General features: G+C 44.6%; 1 protein-coding gene across 4 annotated transcripts; it reads right to left on the reverse strand.

The window, feature by feature from the left end:
* Positions 1 to 654: 654 nt before the first annotated feature.
* MARVELD3 (MARVEL domain containing 3) lies at positions 655 to 15,468 on the reverse strand. 4 transcript variants are annotated; one of them, XR_011972945.1, is made up of 4 exons: positions 14,908 to 15,468; positions 10,593 to 10,720; positions 3,651 to 5,538; positions 655 to 1,451 (listed from the first exon to the last, which is right to left on the reverse strand). XR_011972945.1 is itself a non-coding variant. In XM_072636511.1 (4 exons), exons 1-4 carry the CDS (start codon positions 15,375 to 15,377, stop codon positions 1,331 to 1,333), a joined length of 1,167 nt encoding a protein of 388 aa, XP_072492612.1. In that variant the 5' UTR covers positions 15,378 to 15,468; the 3' UTR covers positions 1,192 to 1,330. The 4 variants fall into 4 exon arrangements, 3 of the variants coding, with proteins under 3 accessions (XP_072492610.1, XP_072492612.1, XP_072492611.1); XM_072636511.1 differs by having other exon boundaries at positions 1,192 to 1,451; positions 5,091 to 5,538; XM_072636509.1 differs by lacking the exon at positions 3,651 to 5,538.
* Between the last annotated feature and the right edge of the window lie 3,399 nt (positions 15,469 to 18,867).

The following is an 18,867-nucleotide window of genomic DNA, read 5'->3' on the forward strand; positions in this document are numbered from 1 at the left end:
ACTAACTTTAAGTCAATTTATCTTTCTAGGTCTGTGCTGCCTAATCTATGAAATGGAAGGGTTGGAATGTTGTTCAGTCATGTCTGACTCTTGGTGGCTCCATTTGGGGTTTTCTTGGCAAAGATACTGGAGTGGTTGGCCATTTCCTACTCCAGCTCATTTTACAGATGAGGAAACTGAGGCAAACAAGGTTAAGTGACTTGCCCAGAGTCCACATCTAGTGAGGCCAGATTTGAACTCAGGAAGATGGGTCTTCCTGACTCCAGGCCCAGAATTCTATCCACTGCACCATAGGTGAGTGGATATGAGCCAGGCTATGAACCAGAATGGAAATGCCCTTTGGGGAACAAATCAGAAAACTGACTATCTTCTGGGGACAGATATAGGTCCTTTAGTATCTTAAATAGTTGGATTAATGATTTGTAGTTGTCTTTACGGAGCACAGGACTCAGCTCTTGCTGAGATAGTTGGTCTTCTAGGGCTTGACTAGCTCAGTGAGCATTGGAGTGGAAGACTAGCACTGCCCACCCTAATGTATTTATGGGAGTAACTATGCCATGGCCAGCCTTCCGACATGTACTCTGGAAGTCTGTAATCTTTCCCCACATCTGTCCATCCACCCATCGGTATTTATTGAGCACCCTTCACAACTGGTACCTTAAAAAGGAACATTTATACATAATCAAGTAAGTATGTCAAAAATTGCAACTCCATGTGATTTAAAATGGGAAGTCATATTTGGATGAAACTATAAAAGCAGCTGACACCTGAGGGCTTGGATTGGGGGGAGGAGTGCTGAGTGAGAAGAGACTCTCACAGAGTTCCTGACCCCCAGTATCCTGGTGGGCCACTGTACATGCTGCGCTGCTTTCTGCCATCCTCGTAATGTTGCTGCTGCTGCTGCTGCTGCTGCTGCCTGTAACTCCGGATGGCCAACACGACACTAACTCCATACATGATCACCAGAAGACAAGCAAAGGTGGCCGCTGCCCCGTCCGTGCCTGCCAGCTCACAGTTCATATAGGTGAGCCCGTTGCGAGCATACAGCCTCTCCCGCTTTTTGCAGGTATCGGTGGCGTTGATGCGCAGAGCCGTGTGAAGGTAGATGCCTATGCCTATGCAATAGCCAACTGCTGCCAGGAGGCTGAAGACGGCTTCCACAAGCAGCCACTTCCTTGGCAGCTTCTCTGGGCTCCTGGCTCCTCGGACTAAAACTCCCATGGTGAGGACCCCAAGGCCTAGGGAGACAGCCAGTCCGCTGTACACAAGTGGCGCTCGCAGGATCGTGTACTGCTGGTCCAGCTGGCGAACCTGCTCCAGCTCCGTCCCTTCAAAGGGAGAGTAATAGTTGCTCCCAAAGCTGGCACTGAAACCAGCCAGGACAAAGTAGGAGGCCACAATGCACATGAGAACCATCCCATTCAGTATCACTTCCACTATCTGTACCACACCTGGGAGGAGGAAAATGCAGTCCTTAATAAACCAGTTAGTCACCAAGGAAAAGCTTTGTTCTAGGAAATAACAGAAGTACTAGAATTGGGCAGGGGCAAAGGAAGCCTCGCTCACCTCCTGGTATCTTGGCTGCTGACGTTCATGTATCTCACAACTGCTGTTACGCAACAAGAGCTGGTGTAATTAAAAATGCCTGGGGGAGGAGCATTCAGAGGCGGCTGCTAAACAGAGGCTCTGACTTCCAAAGAAATCTGCTGCTAAAGATTTTTCTCTTCGGCAAGCATTTACAAAGCATCTACTATGTGCCCAGCACTGTTCTAAATGCAGAAGATGTAAATGACAGCCCCTGCTCCCCAGAATGCCTTGTTCTAATGCAGGAAGGGGGAGACTGACAATAATAATGGCATTTCTAGAGAACTTTCAAGTCTGCAAAGCACTTTCTATCTCATCTGATCCTCACAACAACCTTGAGAATTAGGCGCTATGATTATCCCCATTTTACAGATGAGGAAAACGAGACTGAGATTAAATACCTTGCCAGGGTCACACCTACCTGTGTCTTAAGTAGGATCCAGACTCAGCTCTTCCTGACTCTAGATCCACTACTCTGTTCACTACTACACCTAGGTGTCTACACAAAAATGGTGTGCAAATAATTTTAAAGGTGGAGGACCACAGGAGTCAAGAAAGACTTCTAGGAGGTGAAAGGAATATTATTCCAGCCATGGAAGATGGGCTATGCAAAGGAAAACCAGAAATAGATTCATCTGTGTGGGATGAAGAGATACCTAGTACCTACTGAACAAAGTACACCCATCCATCCTTCCCTTCCTATTTGTTCAGTGAGAGTTCATGGAAAGCTATGGAAGACCTTAGCAAGAGCTTGATTTCTTGGGGGAAAGAAAAGACCAACCCACAGATCCATTTTTATCCCAGACATTGAGAGTTAGCCTGGGTTTTTATTACCATCAAGCACTACTGGTATGTCTTACCTATTCATACAGTAGCTATTCTCCAGTCTTTTTATACCCTTTTCTAGGGATTCCAAGATCCATCCATCCTTGCTGCTCCTCACCAAAAGACAACCCATCACCTGCCTCTGCACCTTTCAGCAAAGTTTTGAGTAGAAGACTTCTTTTTAATGTAAAAAAAATATCACAGACTCCACCTTGTGGTGTACCATTATTATAGGGACCATACAGAACTGTAAGGAGTTACTTATGGAGTTTAATTTTTTCATTTGGACAGATGATAAAACTGATTCAGAGACTTTAAGTGACATATTTGATGTCACACGTCTAGTAAATAGGTGACAAACCTGGAATTCAAACCCACAACTGGAGTTCCAAGTCCAGTTCTCTTCCTCCTATAAACAACCACTACCTTCATAAACACTGACTGAAAAAAATATATGATCACAAAAGCTGCTACCTACTCAGTAACACTCTTAAAGGAATTTATATTTTATTAATCAATAGCATCTATACATACTTATAGACTGGTAGTACATGTGTGTGTGATGTATTTGTTGAATCATTCATATTTAATAACAACACAAATTTTTAAAAAATGATTATGCTGGGATTCAAATATGAAACTGGATTCCTCTCTGTGGTGCCCCCAGAGGCATGGATTCAAATCCAGAATAAAAAATGAATGACTATAATTATTAGTCACTATAGGACATGGTCACCTAAAACCCACTGGCATTCACACACAGCACTTTCCTAATCCTGTTAACTGACACACAAATTCATTGTCTTGATTCACATCTGGTAGCAACTTTGGAGCAATAACCATGCTATCCTGTCTGGACGAACTGAGTTCAGATCCCATCTCTGACCCATTAACTGGATGACCTCACCATGCAAGTCACTTAACCTCTCTAGGTCTCAAAAACAACCTCAGCCTTTCTTTCTGAGACACTGATTTCACTTAAAGTACTATTAATCAACCCAACTTTCAAGCAGACCCACAAAATGGAAGGATTTCCCAACATCAACTCTCCCATGGACTTGGATGACATTATAGGTTAACAGAGCAACAGTAAAGGCGTTTACCTCTTTTGAGGCTCAAAGTCCACCTCATGGGATAACCACCCTTACCACTCCCAATTAGCCATCCAACCAAACCTTGCCTAATTGTCAAGATCAGATGAACCAACCCTGAATGTACCACTGGTTGAAAGAAACATATACCTGAAAGAAAAGAGAAGGACTTGCTCTGGTGACTTTGGAGAGTGTAGGACCTAGAATAAAAAGATAAGTCTATAGCTGTTCATTTAATGGGGTGTCTTCCTTTCGCATTTATTGTTGAAAGGTTGTTTTTCAGTTGTGTCTGACTCCTCATGACTCCATTTGGTGTTTTCTTGGCAAAGATAGTGGAGTGGTTTGCCATTTCCTTCTCCAGTTCATTTTACAGATGAGAAAACTGAGGCAGAGTTAAGTGACTTGCCCAGGGTCACACAGCTAAAAAGTACCTGAGAATGGGTTTGAACTTAGAAAATGAGTCTTCCTGACTCCAGACCTGGTGCTCTGTCCACTGCGCCACCTAGTGGTCCTTCCTTTTACATACCATGTTCCCCAAAAAGGTGCATTAATCCAGTTAAATTTTTAACAGACTTCTTGGCAGTGTACTATTGAAGGAATTCTACAGAATCTCTCTGTTAAGTGAAGAGTTTGTCACTCTGACCCCAATATATGTTTTGTGCAAATCTGGATTTTTAATGATTGAATTTGTTTAGAAAAAACTTGTACAAAGAATGAGACTTAAGGTACTGTGAGGTCAGTGAATCACTGGATCAAAGAAGGCTTTGGTTTGCAGTGAAGCTATAATGAGTGGTTCCTGAATTTCTGACTTTACCTTAAGTATCTCATATCATGGCACACATATTGTAAATACAACGGTTAGTCTTCCTAACTGAAAGGCAATATTGGCTCATTAATACTAATTAGAATCTGGGAATGAATGGCTCCTGGGATTAATTTGTTTGCATTTCAATTTGTTTATAGTCCAAGGTGCCTCTCTCCAAATCCCACTCCCAATTTCTAGTTTATGTTATTCTACTAATTTCTACTGTTTTACCAATTAAGGATGCAAGGAGATACTGGAGAGTTATTATGGCTGGGGTGGGGAGAGCAACAGGAAGTCCTGGTTCCTTCACTTACAGGCTATATTTGTAAGAAATTAGGCACAACTGTCCCAGTGTATCTGGCTTCTATTGAACAGAAAGCTGGCTAAGTTCAGAGAAACTCCCCAAGTGCTGCATATCATTGTAGCCCAAACCTCTCTGAAGGTCTTGGTTTGCAACAATTTCTAAGGAAATTTTCCCAAGGGAAGATAATTCAAAGTTTGCTCCATTGTCCTCTTTCCACCATTCTCACCATAAGAAGGCTGTATTTCCAACCATCTATAGATAGCTTGTTCCAAAATAAGGTGAAGAAGTTTTTGAGATCTAGCAGCAACTGATGAAAAACTAAAATTCATAAGCTTCTGTAGGCTTCTCATTAGACTTTCTGACTCTTCTGTATGCCCTGAAGGCTAGAACAGCGCCAACAGCAAAGACTATGATGCCAGTAGCAGCAAAAACTCCAGCCCCTATGTCTCCACCATGGAAACTACAAGTAAAACCACTATACCCTTTGCTCTGGTACAAGGTCTCCCTCTCTTTACACACGGTTGAGTTGTAGGCAGCTGAAAGGTGGTGGAAATAGAAATACAAAGCAGGTATGTAGCTGACAGCGATGAGCACATCCAAAATAGCTTCAATCACCAGCCACGGTGGGCAATGCCATGGGACCCGAAGGACACCAAGGAGAATGAGGAGGCAGGAGAAGGCCATGAGGCCCCCTCCATAGGCCATTGCCGCTGTCACTGTGGGCAGCTTGAGATGGTAGAATTGAATGTCCAACTGTTGGGCTTTCTCCCCATCAGGACCATTAAAACCACTGAAGGCTCCTCCATACTGATAGTAGTAAATGCCCCCAAGGCTGGTGATGCCTGTGTAGCCCCCCGTCGAGTTGTAAGACACAGAGCTACAGGCCAGAATCAGCAAATTCAGCAGGACCATCATCAGTTGGCAGCAGGCTGCAAAGATCAAGTGGAAGGATGGGTTATGTTGTGGATGAGGCTTCTTTTTCAACATGGAGGTTACCTCCCCCACTGCATGCAGCTCCACCACTGCCTCTGTATCCACCTCCCCCAGGAAAGCCCAGGCAGTCAAAGGTTCCTCAGGAGCAGGGGAGATGAAGATGAAGATACAAGGTAGCGAGTGAGTCCACAAACAATAAGATGTGATGCATTTTTAAGAGGTTGGTCTTAAAAAAAAAAGTCTTTCCAAAGGACTTAAAAGACTTGGGCCCATGAGAAGTTCAGGAAGACTGTTGAACCACCTCTCCCAATGAGAAGAAAGCCATATATCTTTGTGGGAAAGTAGAAGGTGCTGGCATTTTTAGATAAGGAAGAAAAAGTTAATCTATTTCTACTTGCTATGGCTCCAGTGAAAATATATGCCCAACTGCTGCCTGACCAGTTTGATAAACAAGATCTGTCCAAGTCTAGAGAAAAACTTTAATGTGCATTTAAAAAATAATGCAGCTTTTTAAAAAATGCTGTTAATAAGAAAAAAACCACATTTTTAATTAAAAGCATGATATAATTTTATTGGCTATTTTGTTTCCAGACAGCTTTAAAATGTTTTTGCTTTTCTGCCTAATCACATTTGTATATATACACATAGACAGATGTTTATGTATGTTTGTGTGGATTGTGTACACGTATGTATGTGTATATGCATCTATATGTGTGTGTGTGTATGCATATAGATAGTGTACTTGTCTGATCTCCACTTCTCCTAATCAGTCTTTTTTAGGAAGGATATCCTAGGGCCATTATCAGAGTCAAGTGTTCATTACTTTGCTGGAGACGTCTCCACGTGCTACGGAACTAAGTGAGATGTGTCTCATCTCTACATCACTCTTCCAGGCAGGAGAATGAGCCTCTCTAGAACCTTTCTAGATCCTTGCATACCTACAATTGTATTTAGTTCTGACCACCCAGACCGGAGATTATCATCACTCATGTGTACACAGCCCTTTAAGGCTTAGAAATTACTTTTCTCACAATTCTGAGATGTAGGTAGTAATAATAACTTGCAATATAATGATTTAAGGGTGGCCAAGAGCTTTTACATAGCTTCTCATTTTATCTTCCCAACAACCCTGAGGCAGGTGCTATTATTATCCCCATTATCTAGAGGGGAAACTGTGATTAGTCCAGGGTCATCCAGCTAATAAGAATCTGAGATAGAATTTGAACTCAGGTTTTCCTGTCTCAAAGTCCTGCATATTATCAAGCTACTACTTCATCTTGCTGCCTCCGATATTATCTCGATTTTAGAGATAAAACCAGATTACCACAGCTAAAAGTTCTGAACCAAAGTCTCCCAGCTTGAATCTAGGGTTCCTTCTACAAGGCCACGGCTATTATATATTCCTTAACCAAGATATACTTCATTCCTAGGTACAATGTCCATTCACTAATCTCCCCTGATTGTTTTTTAACTCTGTAAATTGTTCACCTTCAGAAACTTCAAGGCCAATTAACCACTTGGACAATGACCTTCTCTACATTGTAAGACTGAGGGGAAATATGTTTGAATCAGTGGTGGCCCTAGACCCCAAAATCAAAGATGAGTTACTCCCCTCTAGAACAAATCTCCAAGGCAAGGATTCCATTGGCAGAAGCCTCAGTGGAGGTGGGGTCATTTTATATACAATTCCTTTCTCTGACTAAATTCCTCAACCTCATTTAATATTAATGAATCAAATGACCCTTAATTTCAGTCATATCACCTGAGACTTCACAACCTACTGTACTACAATACTGGAGCATCTAGATAAGTGAGGAAATAAAATGAGGAGGAATGCAGGTTTGAGATCAGAGTGATATCTTTGGATGTAAGCCTGTTATATTTTACCAACTGATAGCACTGACAGTGGGGAGCCTGGTTATTGGGTTCACTCTGGTTACAAAAGCTGGGACTCCCAACTCCTGTAACCTAGCTCAGATCAGAATTCCCTCCTTATATTCCAATTATAAAGGACAACTCAAATCCTAGATTTCAAGGAAATGTTTTTCAGGCCTGGAGGACAGTCTGTGGGGTCCTCTCTGCTGCTCAGTAATCTCTCTCTTGTTGATTCCCTGTCCCCTTCATGCTAACTGTACAAAAACTTCTCAATGAACCTCCCAGTCCCTTTCACTCACATCAAAAATACTATCTACTACCAAGATCAAGACTCCTTGATGAGCTCTCTCACTTTCTCTCCTTTCTACCTCAAAGTTGCCCTGTAGTTTCACCTACTTTTAATCAGTCCCACCTCTGCGGAAGATATATCCAGGAGTGTCAGCTCAAATCATCCAGGAGATTGTTAAATTTTCTGTTGGAACTTGGCAAATGCTATGTATCAGGGCCTGATTGTTATGTTGATTGAGTGGACTTGGAAAAGTAATGAAGAAAAGTTGATAATTCAGATTAAACTTTGAAGTGTGTTGTGCAAATATTTTCCCCTAGTGGAGAGCCAATTGCTAAACATCTACTAATGTACTGCTGGGCATGTGTCTTCCTCACTGCTAAAGCTAATTCTTACATCCAAGCCTTCAATTCCATTTCCTTCTACTCTTCTGAGATATTCACCTTCCCCCTTCCCCTTGGATCTTCGTTCTCTCCCCTCTCATGGTTCTCTACCCTCTGTCCACCTGGCCAGAGCAGACTATTTTCTGCTTCCTGAGTACACCTTCATGTAACAGCCTTCTTGAATAACTCATGCTCCGCTCTTCCTGCTAAGAATACTCCTCTCATCTCCAAGTCTTTGCCTGTAGAATACCTGTTCACTCTATTCCAGTACTTAGCCTGGCACAAAAGTTGGTACTTAATAAATGTTTGCTCATTTGGCTTGACTCTAAAGGTCCAGTTGCTTAAGAAACATTGATGTTTATAATGTTTGGGGGTCTGTGGACAAAAATGGGGTTTGGGCTCAAATATCCTGAATAATTGCTTCCAGTCTCTATTAACTTTGGTAGAGAAAAACATAGCCAAAGATGTGAATACCTCTTAAGGAACTGGTGCTAGGTGATAACAGTGATTAGTGTCCTTACTCTGTGACCCAGGGCAAATCACTTAACCTTTCTCAGCCTCAGTTTCCCCATCTGTAAAATGAGGGGATTAGATGCTTCCAAAAGACCAAAGTTAAGAATGTAACCTACAACCTGACAGACACATTTTTGGACATAGTCAATATGGGCATTACAAAGGTCTTGTTTGTTTGTTTTTTTCCCTAGAGGACTGGGAGGTTGAAGAAAAAAATAAGTGCTTAATAATTGAAAAAAAAATTATGTAAAAATGAGGAGGTTGGGATCAATGACTTCTCAGATCTCTTGAGATCTTAGATCTATACTATGAAGTTAGTGAAGTCTGTGGTCCTCCCACGTTTGCTGAGAGAGATTATTTAATCAATAAGGAATTTAGTCAAGAAAGACCAGTTCTTAGCTTGGGATAAAGAAGCTCATGGTAACCTTTGCTCAGACATTATTCTAAGCAGAGGGACAGACTGCTGAAGTTTTCTTTGTAATGGTGGTTACTATCATTCTGGTGTATCTATGCCGATCTCTGGGTAACCAAGGTTCTTCATAGTCCTCAGCTTGTTAGCTTCCTCTAGTTATGCCTGCCCCCTTTCTCCACCCTGCCCCACCCCACGCCAGACAGAAACCTCATCTCTAAACTCAAAACCAAAGATAAGTCAGATATACTCTGAGTCTAATGTTCAGTTTACAGACCAGAAACTGAGCCCTTCTCATTTCCCATGGCAAAATGAGTCAGAGTGGAAGAAAAAAAACTTCAGTCTTTTTAACCTGTCACGACTCTCATCCGGGTATTTACATAAGAAAGATCAACAGTGCCAACCTTCTCAGGATTTTCCTCAGCATGTCTTTGCCTCTGAAACAAAGGGGGAGTGTCTGTAACTGGATGACTGTATAGAATCCCACTTATGAGAGGTTTTATAATCTTATAATTGCTACACTGCCTTAAAGATCTCAGGCTTTATTTCCAAGCAGGAGCACCGTGATTACATTTTTCTTTCCCCTCAAGCAGCAAACACTCACCTCCTGTACCCAGTCCCAAGGCTTGGCAAAATCAGCCCAGACAGTGTCTTGTCTAAGTCATACGATCTCAGAGCTCGCCTGCCAAACCAGATTTTCCACATTGTAAGCAGGGTCAGAAACTACCAGAAACTGGCTCGTGGTTTCTGCACTCACTGTGGTGAAAAGGCATTTCAGTGACTAAGATGGTAATAAGACCAGTGAAATCACACATCATCTCCCTATCTAATCCAATGATTAGTGGATCGATTTCCCTGCCTCTTCCAAATGAGGTTCTGAGCATATTCTGGCCAGAAAAGGGGCTGTAGCTGATATATAGTGGATGGCATTGGACTGTTGGAATCCTGCCTGAGATACTTACTAGCCGGTCAATCCATCTCTTTCCTTGTTAGCTTGATCTAGACTTACCAGAGCTCTCCTGAGCCAGAGATGACAGCAGCCTAGTTATGCACTGGGCTTGAAGGTTTGCAAAGTGCTTTACATGGATGTTAACTTAATCCTCAACAACCTATGGGGCTGGTGCAGCACTGGCTACGGTATCTATCTTTTATAGATGGGGAAACTGAGACTCAGAAAGGTTGTGATTTGCCCAGCTAGTAAGTGTCAGAAGTACGATGTGAACTCAGGTCTTCCTAACTTTAAATCCAATTCACTATGACACATTGCAATTTAAGTGAGGAGTTGGGTGATATGCCTGGCACGTTGTAGATACTTTAATAAACACCTACTATTTTGAACTTCCAGGTAGCCAGGCCATTGCTTTTGGAGAAAAGTGGCCCCCCAACCAAATCCTGCAATGACCTTTTAGGCATTCTTTCATTAGAACATTTATCGCACTCAAAGGGTATGGTAACCAAACTCTTGGGAACTGAAAGACAAGACCAGCTGAATTTCTTCTGTTTCCTTGGCCCAGCAACATCCTACTACATCCCTGTGGTCCCCTTTCCCAACTCCAAACCAGGTAACCTGGTGTTGTATCTCACCTCTCCCAGTGCACAGGTATCTGCATTTGTGGCATTCCAGTAGGCCTGCAGCCTCCGACTCATAGTATTCTACTTCTTCCAATCCAGGACTTGGGCTAAAAGGTGGAGACCTCCCGGAAGGGTCGTCACTGCAACAGCATCAAAAAAAAATGGATTTAACAAAAAGAGAAGGACCCAGGTTCAAATATAAAATTCTCTTCCACGCACCATAAGGAAGAATTGAATAACCCTTAGAAGCAATGGGTTGAGAGATGCTAACTTGAAGCCAAGCCCCTTCCTCCCTCACTGAGGGCTGGCAGTCTAAGGACTCTGAATGCTACTTAGATTTGCTAGTTCTATACCACCCATCACACTGACCTGGTAGACCCCAAAGTTTCGTCCCTTCTCTACACCAGGAGTTCTTTACCATTTTTGTGCATTAGGGGTCCACCAGCACTCTGGCAAAGCCTACGGGCCCCTTCCCAGAATCAAGTTTTAAAGTGCATAAAATATAGTATTACCAATTCGTTGTTGTTTAGTCATTTTTCAGTCAAGACCAATTCTTTGTGACCCCATTTGGGGTTTTTATGGCAAAGATACCGGAGGGGTTTGCCATTTTCTTCTCCAGTTCATGTCACAGATCAGGAAACTGAGGTAAAGAGGATTAAGTGACTTGCCCAGGCTCACAAAGCAGGTATCTGAGGCCAAATCTGAACTCCATCCACTGAGCCACCTAGCTGCTAGCTTAGCACATAGTAGGCACTTAATAAGTACTTGTTGACTTGAAGCCTCTCCCAAATTCCCAGATTGTTAGTGTACTCTCTCCTAAAACTCCCTTTTATTGATTTGGTATAGTGTGTGTACATGCACGTGTGTGTGTGCGTGCGTGTGTGTGTGTGTGTGTGTGTAATTTATCTGCATTTTGCCTCTTTTTGTATCTCCAGCACTTTAGCTGTGCCTGGCATACAGTAGGCATTTAATAAATGCTTATTGACATAGATTAATAGATGCTTGTGTCTCCCCCATTAAAATGCAACCCTTTCTTACATTTGTATGACTAGTGTTTAGCACATAGTAGCACGTAATAAATGCTTGTTAATAATAACTGGCTTTCATCTGGCTTTGCAAAGCACTTTCCATGTTATCTTATGTGATTTTCATCACAAGCCAGTGAGGTAAACATTATTATCCTTATTTGGTAATTAGTTATTTGTCAATTAATGATTGATTAGCATATATTGGCCAAACAGCAAACATAGATGAAAGAGTTAAAGTTTCAGGAGTAGAATTCCTCCCAACAAGGCATAGGAAGTCGGGCAGGGACACCAGGTGGGGGAAGGAATTTAATGAGAAAGGAGAACTAGCTCCAGACAAAAGCTCAGGCCACCCAGAATCAAGAAGAACAAAGAGGTTTCCAAGAAATATTATATCAAGGCTGGATTTAAATGAATATATACATACAATGTTAGAATTGAAAGAGACTTCAGACTTCATCTAGATCAGGCCCATCAATTTACAGAAGAGGAAACTGAGGCAGGAGTGCTTGCTCCAAAGACAGACTAGAATTTTGTGTTCTAAATGGCTGCTACTTTCTAGATCCTGGTTGGAGGAAAACAGATCTAGCTCTCTCTAATCTCTTTGATTTAGAAGTCTGGGGTTTCCCTAAAGATATGGCCCTCTGTAACTCCTCTGTAACTAGACAAGATATCTCAGTAAATCCTCTGAACCTCAGCTGACTCCCCTACTGCTTGCTTGGCCTGTGCCACACTCCACCTGAGAAAAATCTGGCCTTCTCAAAATTAATTTTCAAGTTTCAGTTCTATTGCTAGTCAAGTTAGCATTCCTCTCCCCACCCCTCTTTTTGGCCAAGGTGTTCATTAATTAACAAAGAATTAACTACTAAATGGGGATAATAATGTGTAAGAAAAAAATTCCTCAACAGTTCAAGACAATGTAAACCTTTGAGTTTCTAGTACGAGGGTCCTCATGCACTCTTGCCTTTTCCAAGCTGGTTCGCTAACTTCAAGGCATCTCTCACACACATTCCATTGGGAACAACTCTGGAAAACACTAGCTGGATGTTGGGGACATGCACAAACCCCAAAGCACTCCCCCACACATAGCCACCTACTTTTAACTTTTATCCAGAGCCCCAAAGGACTCAGTCTCCCGGCAGTAGGGAATTACAAAGAAAGGTTGTTTATTTGGCTCAACGTGCCCCAGATTACTATATTTGCAATGCAAAGTTGCTTAAGGTGGGAGTCAATGGCTAAAACTGGGCCAAGTAAAGTGGTACAGGCTGGGGGGAGGGGGGACGAGACTGTTTGTTTCTTTATCTGGGTAGCAAAACTGAGTACCCTTCCACAGATTAGAGCAAGTCTGAGATACAGCAATGTACACACAGCTTATCCAAAGTGTAGATACCCGGGGCAGACCTCACTCCTTGCCTGGAAGGTTTTCGAAGAAGCTTCCTTCAAGATTCAACATGGATTCTAGCCTCCTCCTTCAAGAAATCTGCCTTCATCTCCAGTTGGATCTCTCTCCTTCCACAACAGCACTCTTCGAGCACCACCCTGCTTTCCCAGCTCCCTACCTTCAGCAGAACTCAAATTCTTTGGGGTCAAGTGCTATCTGATTTTGGCTGTTGTTGAGTCGTTTCAGTAGGGTCCGACTCTCCATGTCCCCATTTGGGATTTTCTTGGTAAAGACACTGGAGTGGTTTGCCATTTTCTTCTCCAGCTCATTTTACAGATGAGGGAGGAAACTGAGGCCAGCAGGGTTCTGCCCAGAGTCACAGAGCTATTCAAAGTTTGAGGCCAGATTTGAACTCAGTGACTCCAGGCCTGTAACTCTATCCACTGATTTAATAATAACATGCAACATTCCTTGCATCATAATAAGCAAGAGAACTGGAAAGAGAGATGAATGGGGAGTCTGGGGTAGGGTTGGGCTGCCAATAAAGGTTTAATATTAGGGAGAAAGGAGGTAAACCCACCTTGGATAGAAGAAAGGGGAAGCTAAGGGTCTCATCTTTGGGAAAATGACAGATTTATGCTTTCCCCCAGATTTTCAAACTCTTTTTATTTTTCTCTCCTGTTGGAGACTGATGGAATTAGAAGCGTGGGAGCTCAGATATTCAGTATCAGTCAGATGTTCCATCCTGGCCAAGTATGACTTGAAAGTGATCTGTAAAAGGCCCTTTGGAAACTATCTCCCTCAAGCAATCGGCCTAAAATTCTACCATTCAAAGTCATTCCTCTGGGCTTAAATCACTGCCTCCTCTGTTAAGAGGCAAACACATAAACTCTTATTAAAGTATTAACTTATTATTGAGGCCTAAGAAACAGCAGTCAGGTGTAGCGGTGAAGATAACTTTGGAGCAATTTTGGCACAGTTAAGGGTTTCTTTCCCATCAAAGATCTACAGGCCCTGGGAGGCCATCGCTAGTCATCCTGGCCCACCTGTCAATAATGGACTTCTGATGCCTCTGGAGGAAAGAGTGAGGCTGAAGACTTTGCACAGCTCTGCCTCACTTAAATCCAATTCACTTGCAAGCTAAGACCTCAACTCCTGACCTCACTGGGTCATCTTCTGGAAGGAAGGACAAGCACCATCACCAGGCCCTGCCAGAATCTAGGGGTAGGGTTAGGCTACCAATAGTACAGGATGTTTTCAGATAGAAAGGAAACTGGATCCAAGGTCCGGTGTCACGAATTGGGTGCAGGTGAGCAGGTGGGCAGTTAGTAATAAGTTATGCCTCACTCTGTGCCAACCACCGTGGTGTACAGCGCTAGGGTTAAAAAAAAAATGCAAAAGGGGTTCCGGCTCATTTGGGAAAATCAGAGCAAGATCAGTAGGCTTTCAAATCAACCAAAACTTATTAAAGACCTATTGTGTGCAAAGCTCCGTGCTAGGGACACAAAGGCAAAAAGCTGGACCGGGTGCTGGCCAACTGGCCTACTTAGCGTTCTCCAAACCTAACGCCCCTCATCTTCTTGGCCAGAATTCCCGCCCCTCCTCAACTTCTCAGAAGGCGTGGCTTCACCTTCCAGACTCAGGTGACACCTCCTAGAAAGCCAGCAAACACTTCCTGATGAAGAAGCGAATCAGTTACCTCTAAAACCAGTTATCCCCCGGACTGGCGCCAAGTGCCCTCCTGGGTGGGGCCAAATTGCTTCTGGAGTGTTGTCCCAGTTCAGGCAGGTCTAAGCCTTCCTGCCCTCCACCTTACGGAGGGCCAAGAGAACAACTTGGGATCCTGATGGGGGTGGGGGGAGAGATGATCCTGCCCTCAGACCGGAGGGGCTCCCCAACTGCTACCACAGACCCTGCTCACCTCTCCCATGGTCCGAACCCCGTCGTCCTCTGGGCAGGCCAAGGAGGAGGGGCTCTGTCCCGGGGCTGCTCCCAAAACACGTCCGGAGTCCTGCTTTGGCGGGATTTTTCTCGAAGTCTTTGTCCATTCGAGCGGGGGTGCTCCCGGTCCTGTCTGTCCAGCTGGGGGTCTCGCTCGCTCCACCTGTCCGCATCTCGGTGCCCTCGCCTGTCCCGGTCTCTGTTCCCCCTTCTGTCTGGATCTCGGTCCCTTTGCCTGTCCCCGTCCCGGTCCCTCCGTCTGTCCCTGTCCCGCTGTCTCTCTGGGCCGTGATCTCTGTCCCGCTGTCTCTCCGGGCGGTGATCTCTGTCCCGCTGTCTCTCCGGGCGGTGATCTCTGTCCCGCTGTCTCTCCGGGCGGTGCTCTCGGTCCCTTGGTCGGTCCCGGGTGCGGGTACCCCGGGAATCCCGAGCCTCCGGTGCCTCTTCCATTTCCTAACTCCCCGTCCCCGCCCGGTGGGGGCTACCGAAGGAAATCGCGAACCAGAAGTGTCCTGCGCAGGTGCCCAAGCCCAGCGGGGCAGGGCGGGGCGGGCCACCAGGTTGGCCCGGGCTCCGGGAGCTCTCACCTGGGCGCAGGCGCACAGTCGGTCCCCTGGAAGCGCCTGACTTGGAGATCTGGCGGGATTGGGGGGCCCGAGAGTCCCGCAGCCCACTCCTCCCCATCCTGCGGGGCAGGGCCGGGGGTGGGGCCTACAGGGGCTAGACCTAGGCCGGGAGTGGGAGGTGAGGGTGGGCTCTTGGCCCCAGGTCGTAGATTCCCGCTCCTACAGGCTTGGGTTCCGTAAAACGAAGCCAGAGTCGTTTACTCGGACTGTACCCGGGGAAGAGACCCTGAGTGTGGAAAAACCCCGGAATTTGGAGTCAAAGGGTCTAGGTTCAAAGTCAAATCAGCGAAGCTCTCTGCACCTCAGTTTCCTTATCTGTAAAGTGAAGAGGCTGGATGAGGTGAGCTCTAAGGTCTTTTCCAGTCCTAAACCCCATACCTTTAACCGAAAGTCCGCGTAACCTCCTCTTCCCTAAAATTGGCTCCAGGACCGAAGGTGGGGACTCGGTGGGGCGGAAAGAGAGGACCCTTCTGGCTAGAGTTGAGGCAGCCAATCCTCTGGCCCGTGGGAGAGTGGTACTATCCATGCTGGGCCACCAGGTGCCCTTTCCATTTTAGAGGAAAACCTATGCCTCTCACTTTCTATGCATCACAGAGCCAGGACTGGGAGCCTGTCCCTGGGGCACGGGCATCATTCACTACTGGCATATCCCGGTGTGTCTGTGGGGGTGCTTCTAAGAGTTGTGGTTTTGGTCTGTAGCTTGTCTTCTGGATTGTATGCGGTAACTGTGGGAATCAGTACACGATGGGTCTGCTAGTGCAAGATAGTCCTGTTCATACAAGGGAAGTAAGCTTGTTCTTGTAACAGGGAGAGCTAGTGTGCCTCACTGGGGCGCCCTCCTTCGTTATTGTCAGAGATCTTTGGGCAAGGGAGAGATATGGTCCTAGACCTGGGGTCCAAGCGTAAGCACCCCATCACCCACGCCGGTGGAACACTGCCCTCTGGTGACAAACATTCGATTGTTTTTTTGTCTGATTTCCCAGTGCCTTGCACAATGATTGGCACATAGTAGGCACTTTATAGATACCTGTTGAATTAAATTAAAACACGTTGACTTTCTTTCCTAACTCTTTCAGGGTTGAAAAGAAAAAAAGCCAATTAGGAGAACTTTCTGAGTTTAATCTTCAACCAGTAAATGAAGCAGAAATAGCAGAAGTGGGGAAAAACAGCTCTGCTCACAGCAAGGTCATGGCACAGCCCACACTGATGGGTGAGATTCCTCTAGATCTCACAACTGGTGCCTTTAGGTGTCGGGAAAGAAAGATGGGGAAGAGAATTTTAGGGAGCCTTCTGGAGAGATAACATCCAGCCTACATGTACCACTGCTTCTCAACTATCTTTCCTAATGGAGCCTGGCAGCAGCACAGGTAATTCAAAATGTTGTCCTCGAGTCATGTCTTACCCTTCATGATCCTATTTGGGGTTTTCTTGGCAGAGATACTGGAGGGGTTTGCCATTTCCTTCTCCATATCATTTTATAGGTGAGGAAACTGAGGCAGACAGGGTTAAGTGACTTGCCTAAGGTCACATAGTTACTAAGTGTCTGAGGTCAGATTTGAACACTGGAAGATGAGTCTTCCTGACTCCAGGCCTGGTGATTGATGCACTATGTCGCCACCTAGTGGGAAAATTCAAAATAGCAGAAAATCAAAAAATAAGGATACATTTATAGGATTTTGGTTAGGTTTTGGAATGTGATTCTTTTTTTGGTTTTGTTTGGTTTTGTGGGTAGCATCTTTACTGTTCTAATTAGGTTCTGCCTAGTATTAAAATGCATTTGCTTTCCCTAGGCAAACACAATAAGGCCGTTCTGAGCTCTCCTAAGAAGTTACTAGGGGATTAAACATTTGTCACAGATAATTATTAATGAGTAATCTACATACGAAGAATCAATTTCACCTCTAGTTGCATAATATCCATTCGGGGCAGCCCTCTACAAACAGCAGGGATTTCCCCTCCACTTTTCATTAGGCACTAATAAAAAAATGGAAGTGGGTGTAAGAAAAGTGTTTGAATAAGGTAAAGGACCAAGTCTGACTTGTAAAAGGTAGCAAACTCTAGAGGGGAGGGGCAAGTATTGAATCTCCCTCCCCCTCCTCCCCATGCCTGTGCCAGTCTTGTTGATAAGAATTTCAGGCTGGAAACCTAAAGAAGGAAAAGTCAGGGGAGTGATGGATCTAGGGTCCCTCTGATGACCAATTCAATTGATTAAGTGTGCCAGGCACTGTGCTAAGTGATAGGGACACAAAAAGAGGCCAAAGACAGTCCCTGCCCTCAAGGAGCTTAAAATCTAAAGGGGAGAAGGCATGCAAACAAATATATTCAAAGCAAGCTATATACAGGATAAATAGAAAATAATGAACAAGTGAAAGGCATTGAGATTAAGAGGGATTTTTCCTGTATGAGGTGAGATTTTAGTTGGAACTTTAAGGAAGCCATGGAGGGCAGTAGCCAGGGAGGTGTTCATTCAGCTACTGGCTCATGTTTAAAGCAGTTTCTGCACAGCACTGGTCCCACCTAGTTCACTTCTGAATTCGGGATAGCAGATGGTTGAATTGCCGTAGCTCCTTCTTGACTTCTACCTATGCTGGGCCAAATGGGTCACTTAGGACTTCAGTCTGAACTTTGTGGCCTCTTGTGAATTCTAGCATGGATTCCAGTTCCTGGACTTTGGGTGATAGCTCTCCTGAGGTCCATGAAGTGCTCAGGAGGACCAGCCCCTCTGGTGTGAGGGCTTTCTGAGTCCTCTTCAGGGCTGCAGGTCCACTTTGGGTGTTCACCTGATTCACCCAACTCTCACCTGTGACTCTAAGAAGCTGTAGCATTTGAGCAATGCCAGACCCCAGTAAAGTCAGCCCACTGGCTAAACTAGGTTGAAGGTAACTGATAGACCTTGAACCCATTGGTGAGTTATTGGGATGTCTACTCCAAGCATGTGAAGACTTGCCCCATTGGAATGGGTAAATGAGAACAATTTGTTCCAACAGCCATGAAGGCAGCCAATCGAGGCGCTGTGAAGCACTTAGTGCTTGGTCATCTAAGATGCCAAGGTCATCTGCTTCAATCCAGCCCATTGCCAGGCCTGTCATCTTGACTTTTGTCCTGTCCCTGGACTTTGATGACTCTGGGTAAGAGAGTGAGGGTGAGGACTTTGTGTACCTTTGCCTCACTTAAATCTCATTCATGAGCAAGACATCACCTCCCGATGTCATTGGTCCTCTTTAAAAATGAACTAACAACAAACATCTCTTCTTAGAATAGTGTTTGAAAATGGTTACAACAAAATATATAGATTTACAAAGGAAAAGAGTTTT

The sequence above is a fragment of the Notamacropus eugenii genome, chromosome 1, assembly GCF_028372415.1.
Source record: "Notamacropus eugenii isolate mMacEug1 chromosome 1, mMacEug1.pri_v2, whole genome shotgun sequence".
In the NCBI taxonomy this organism is placed as follows: Eukaryota; Metazoa; Chordata; class Mammalia; order Diprotodontia; family Macropodidae; genus Notamacropus; species Notamacropus eugenii.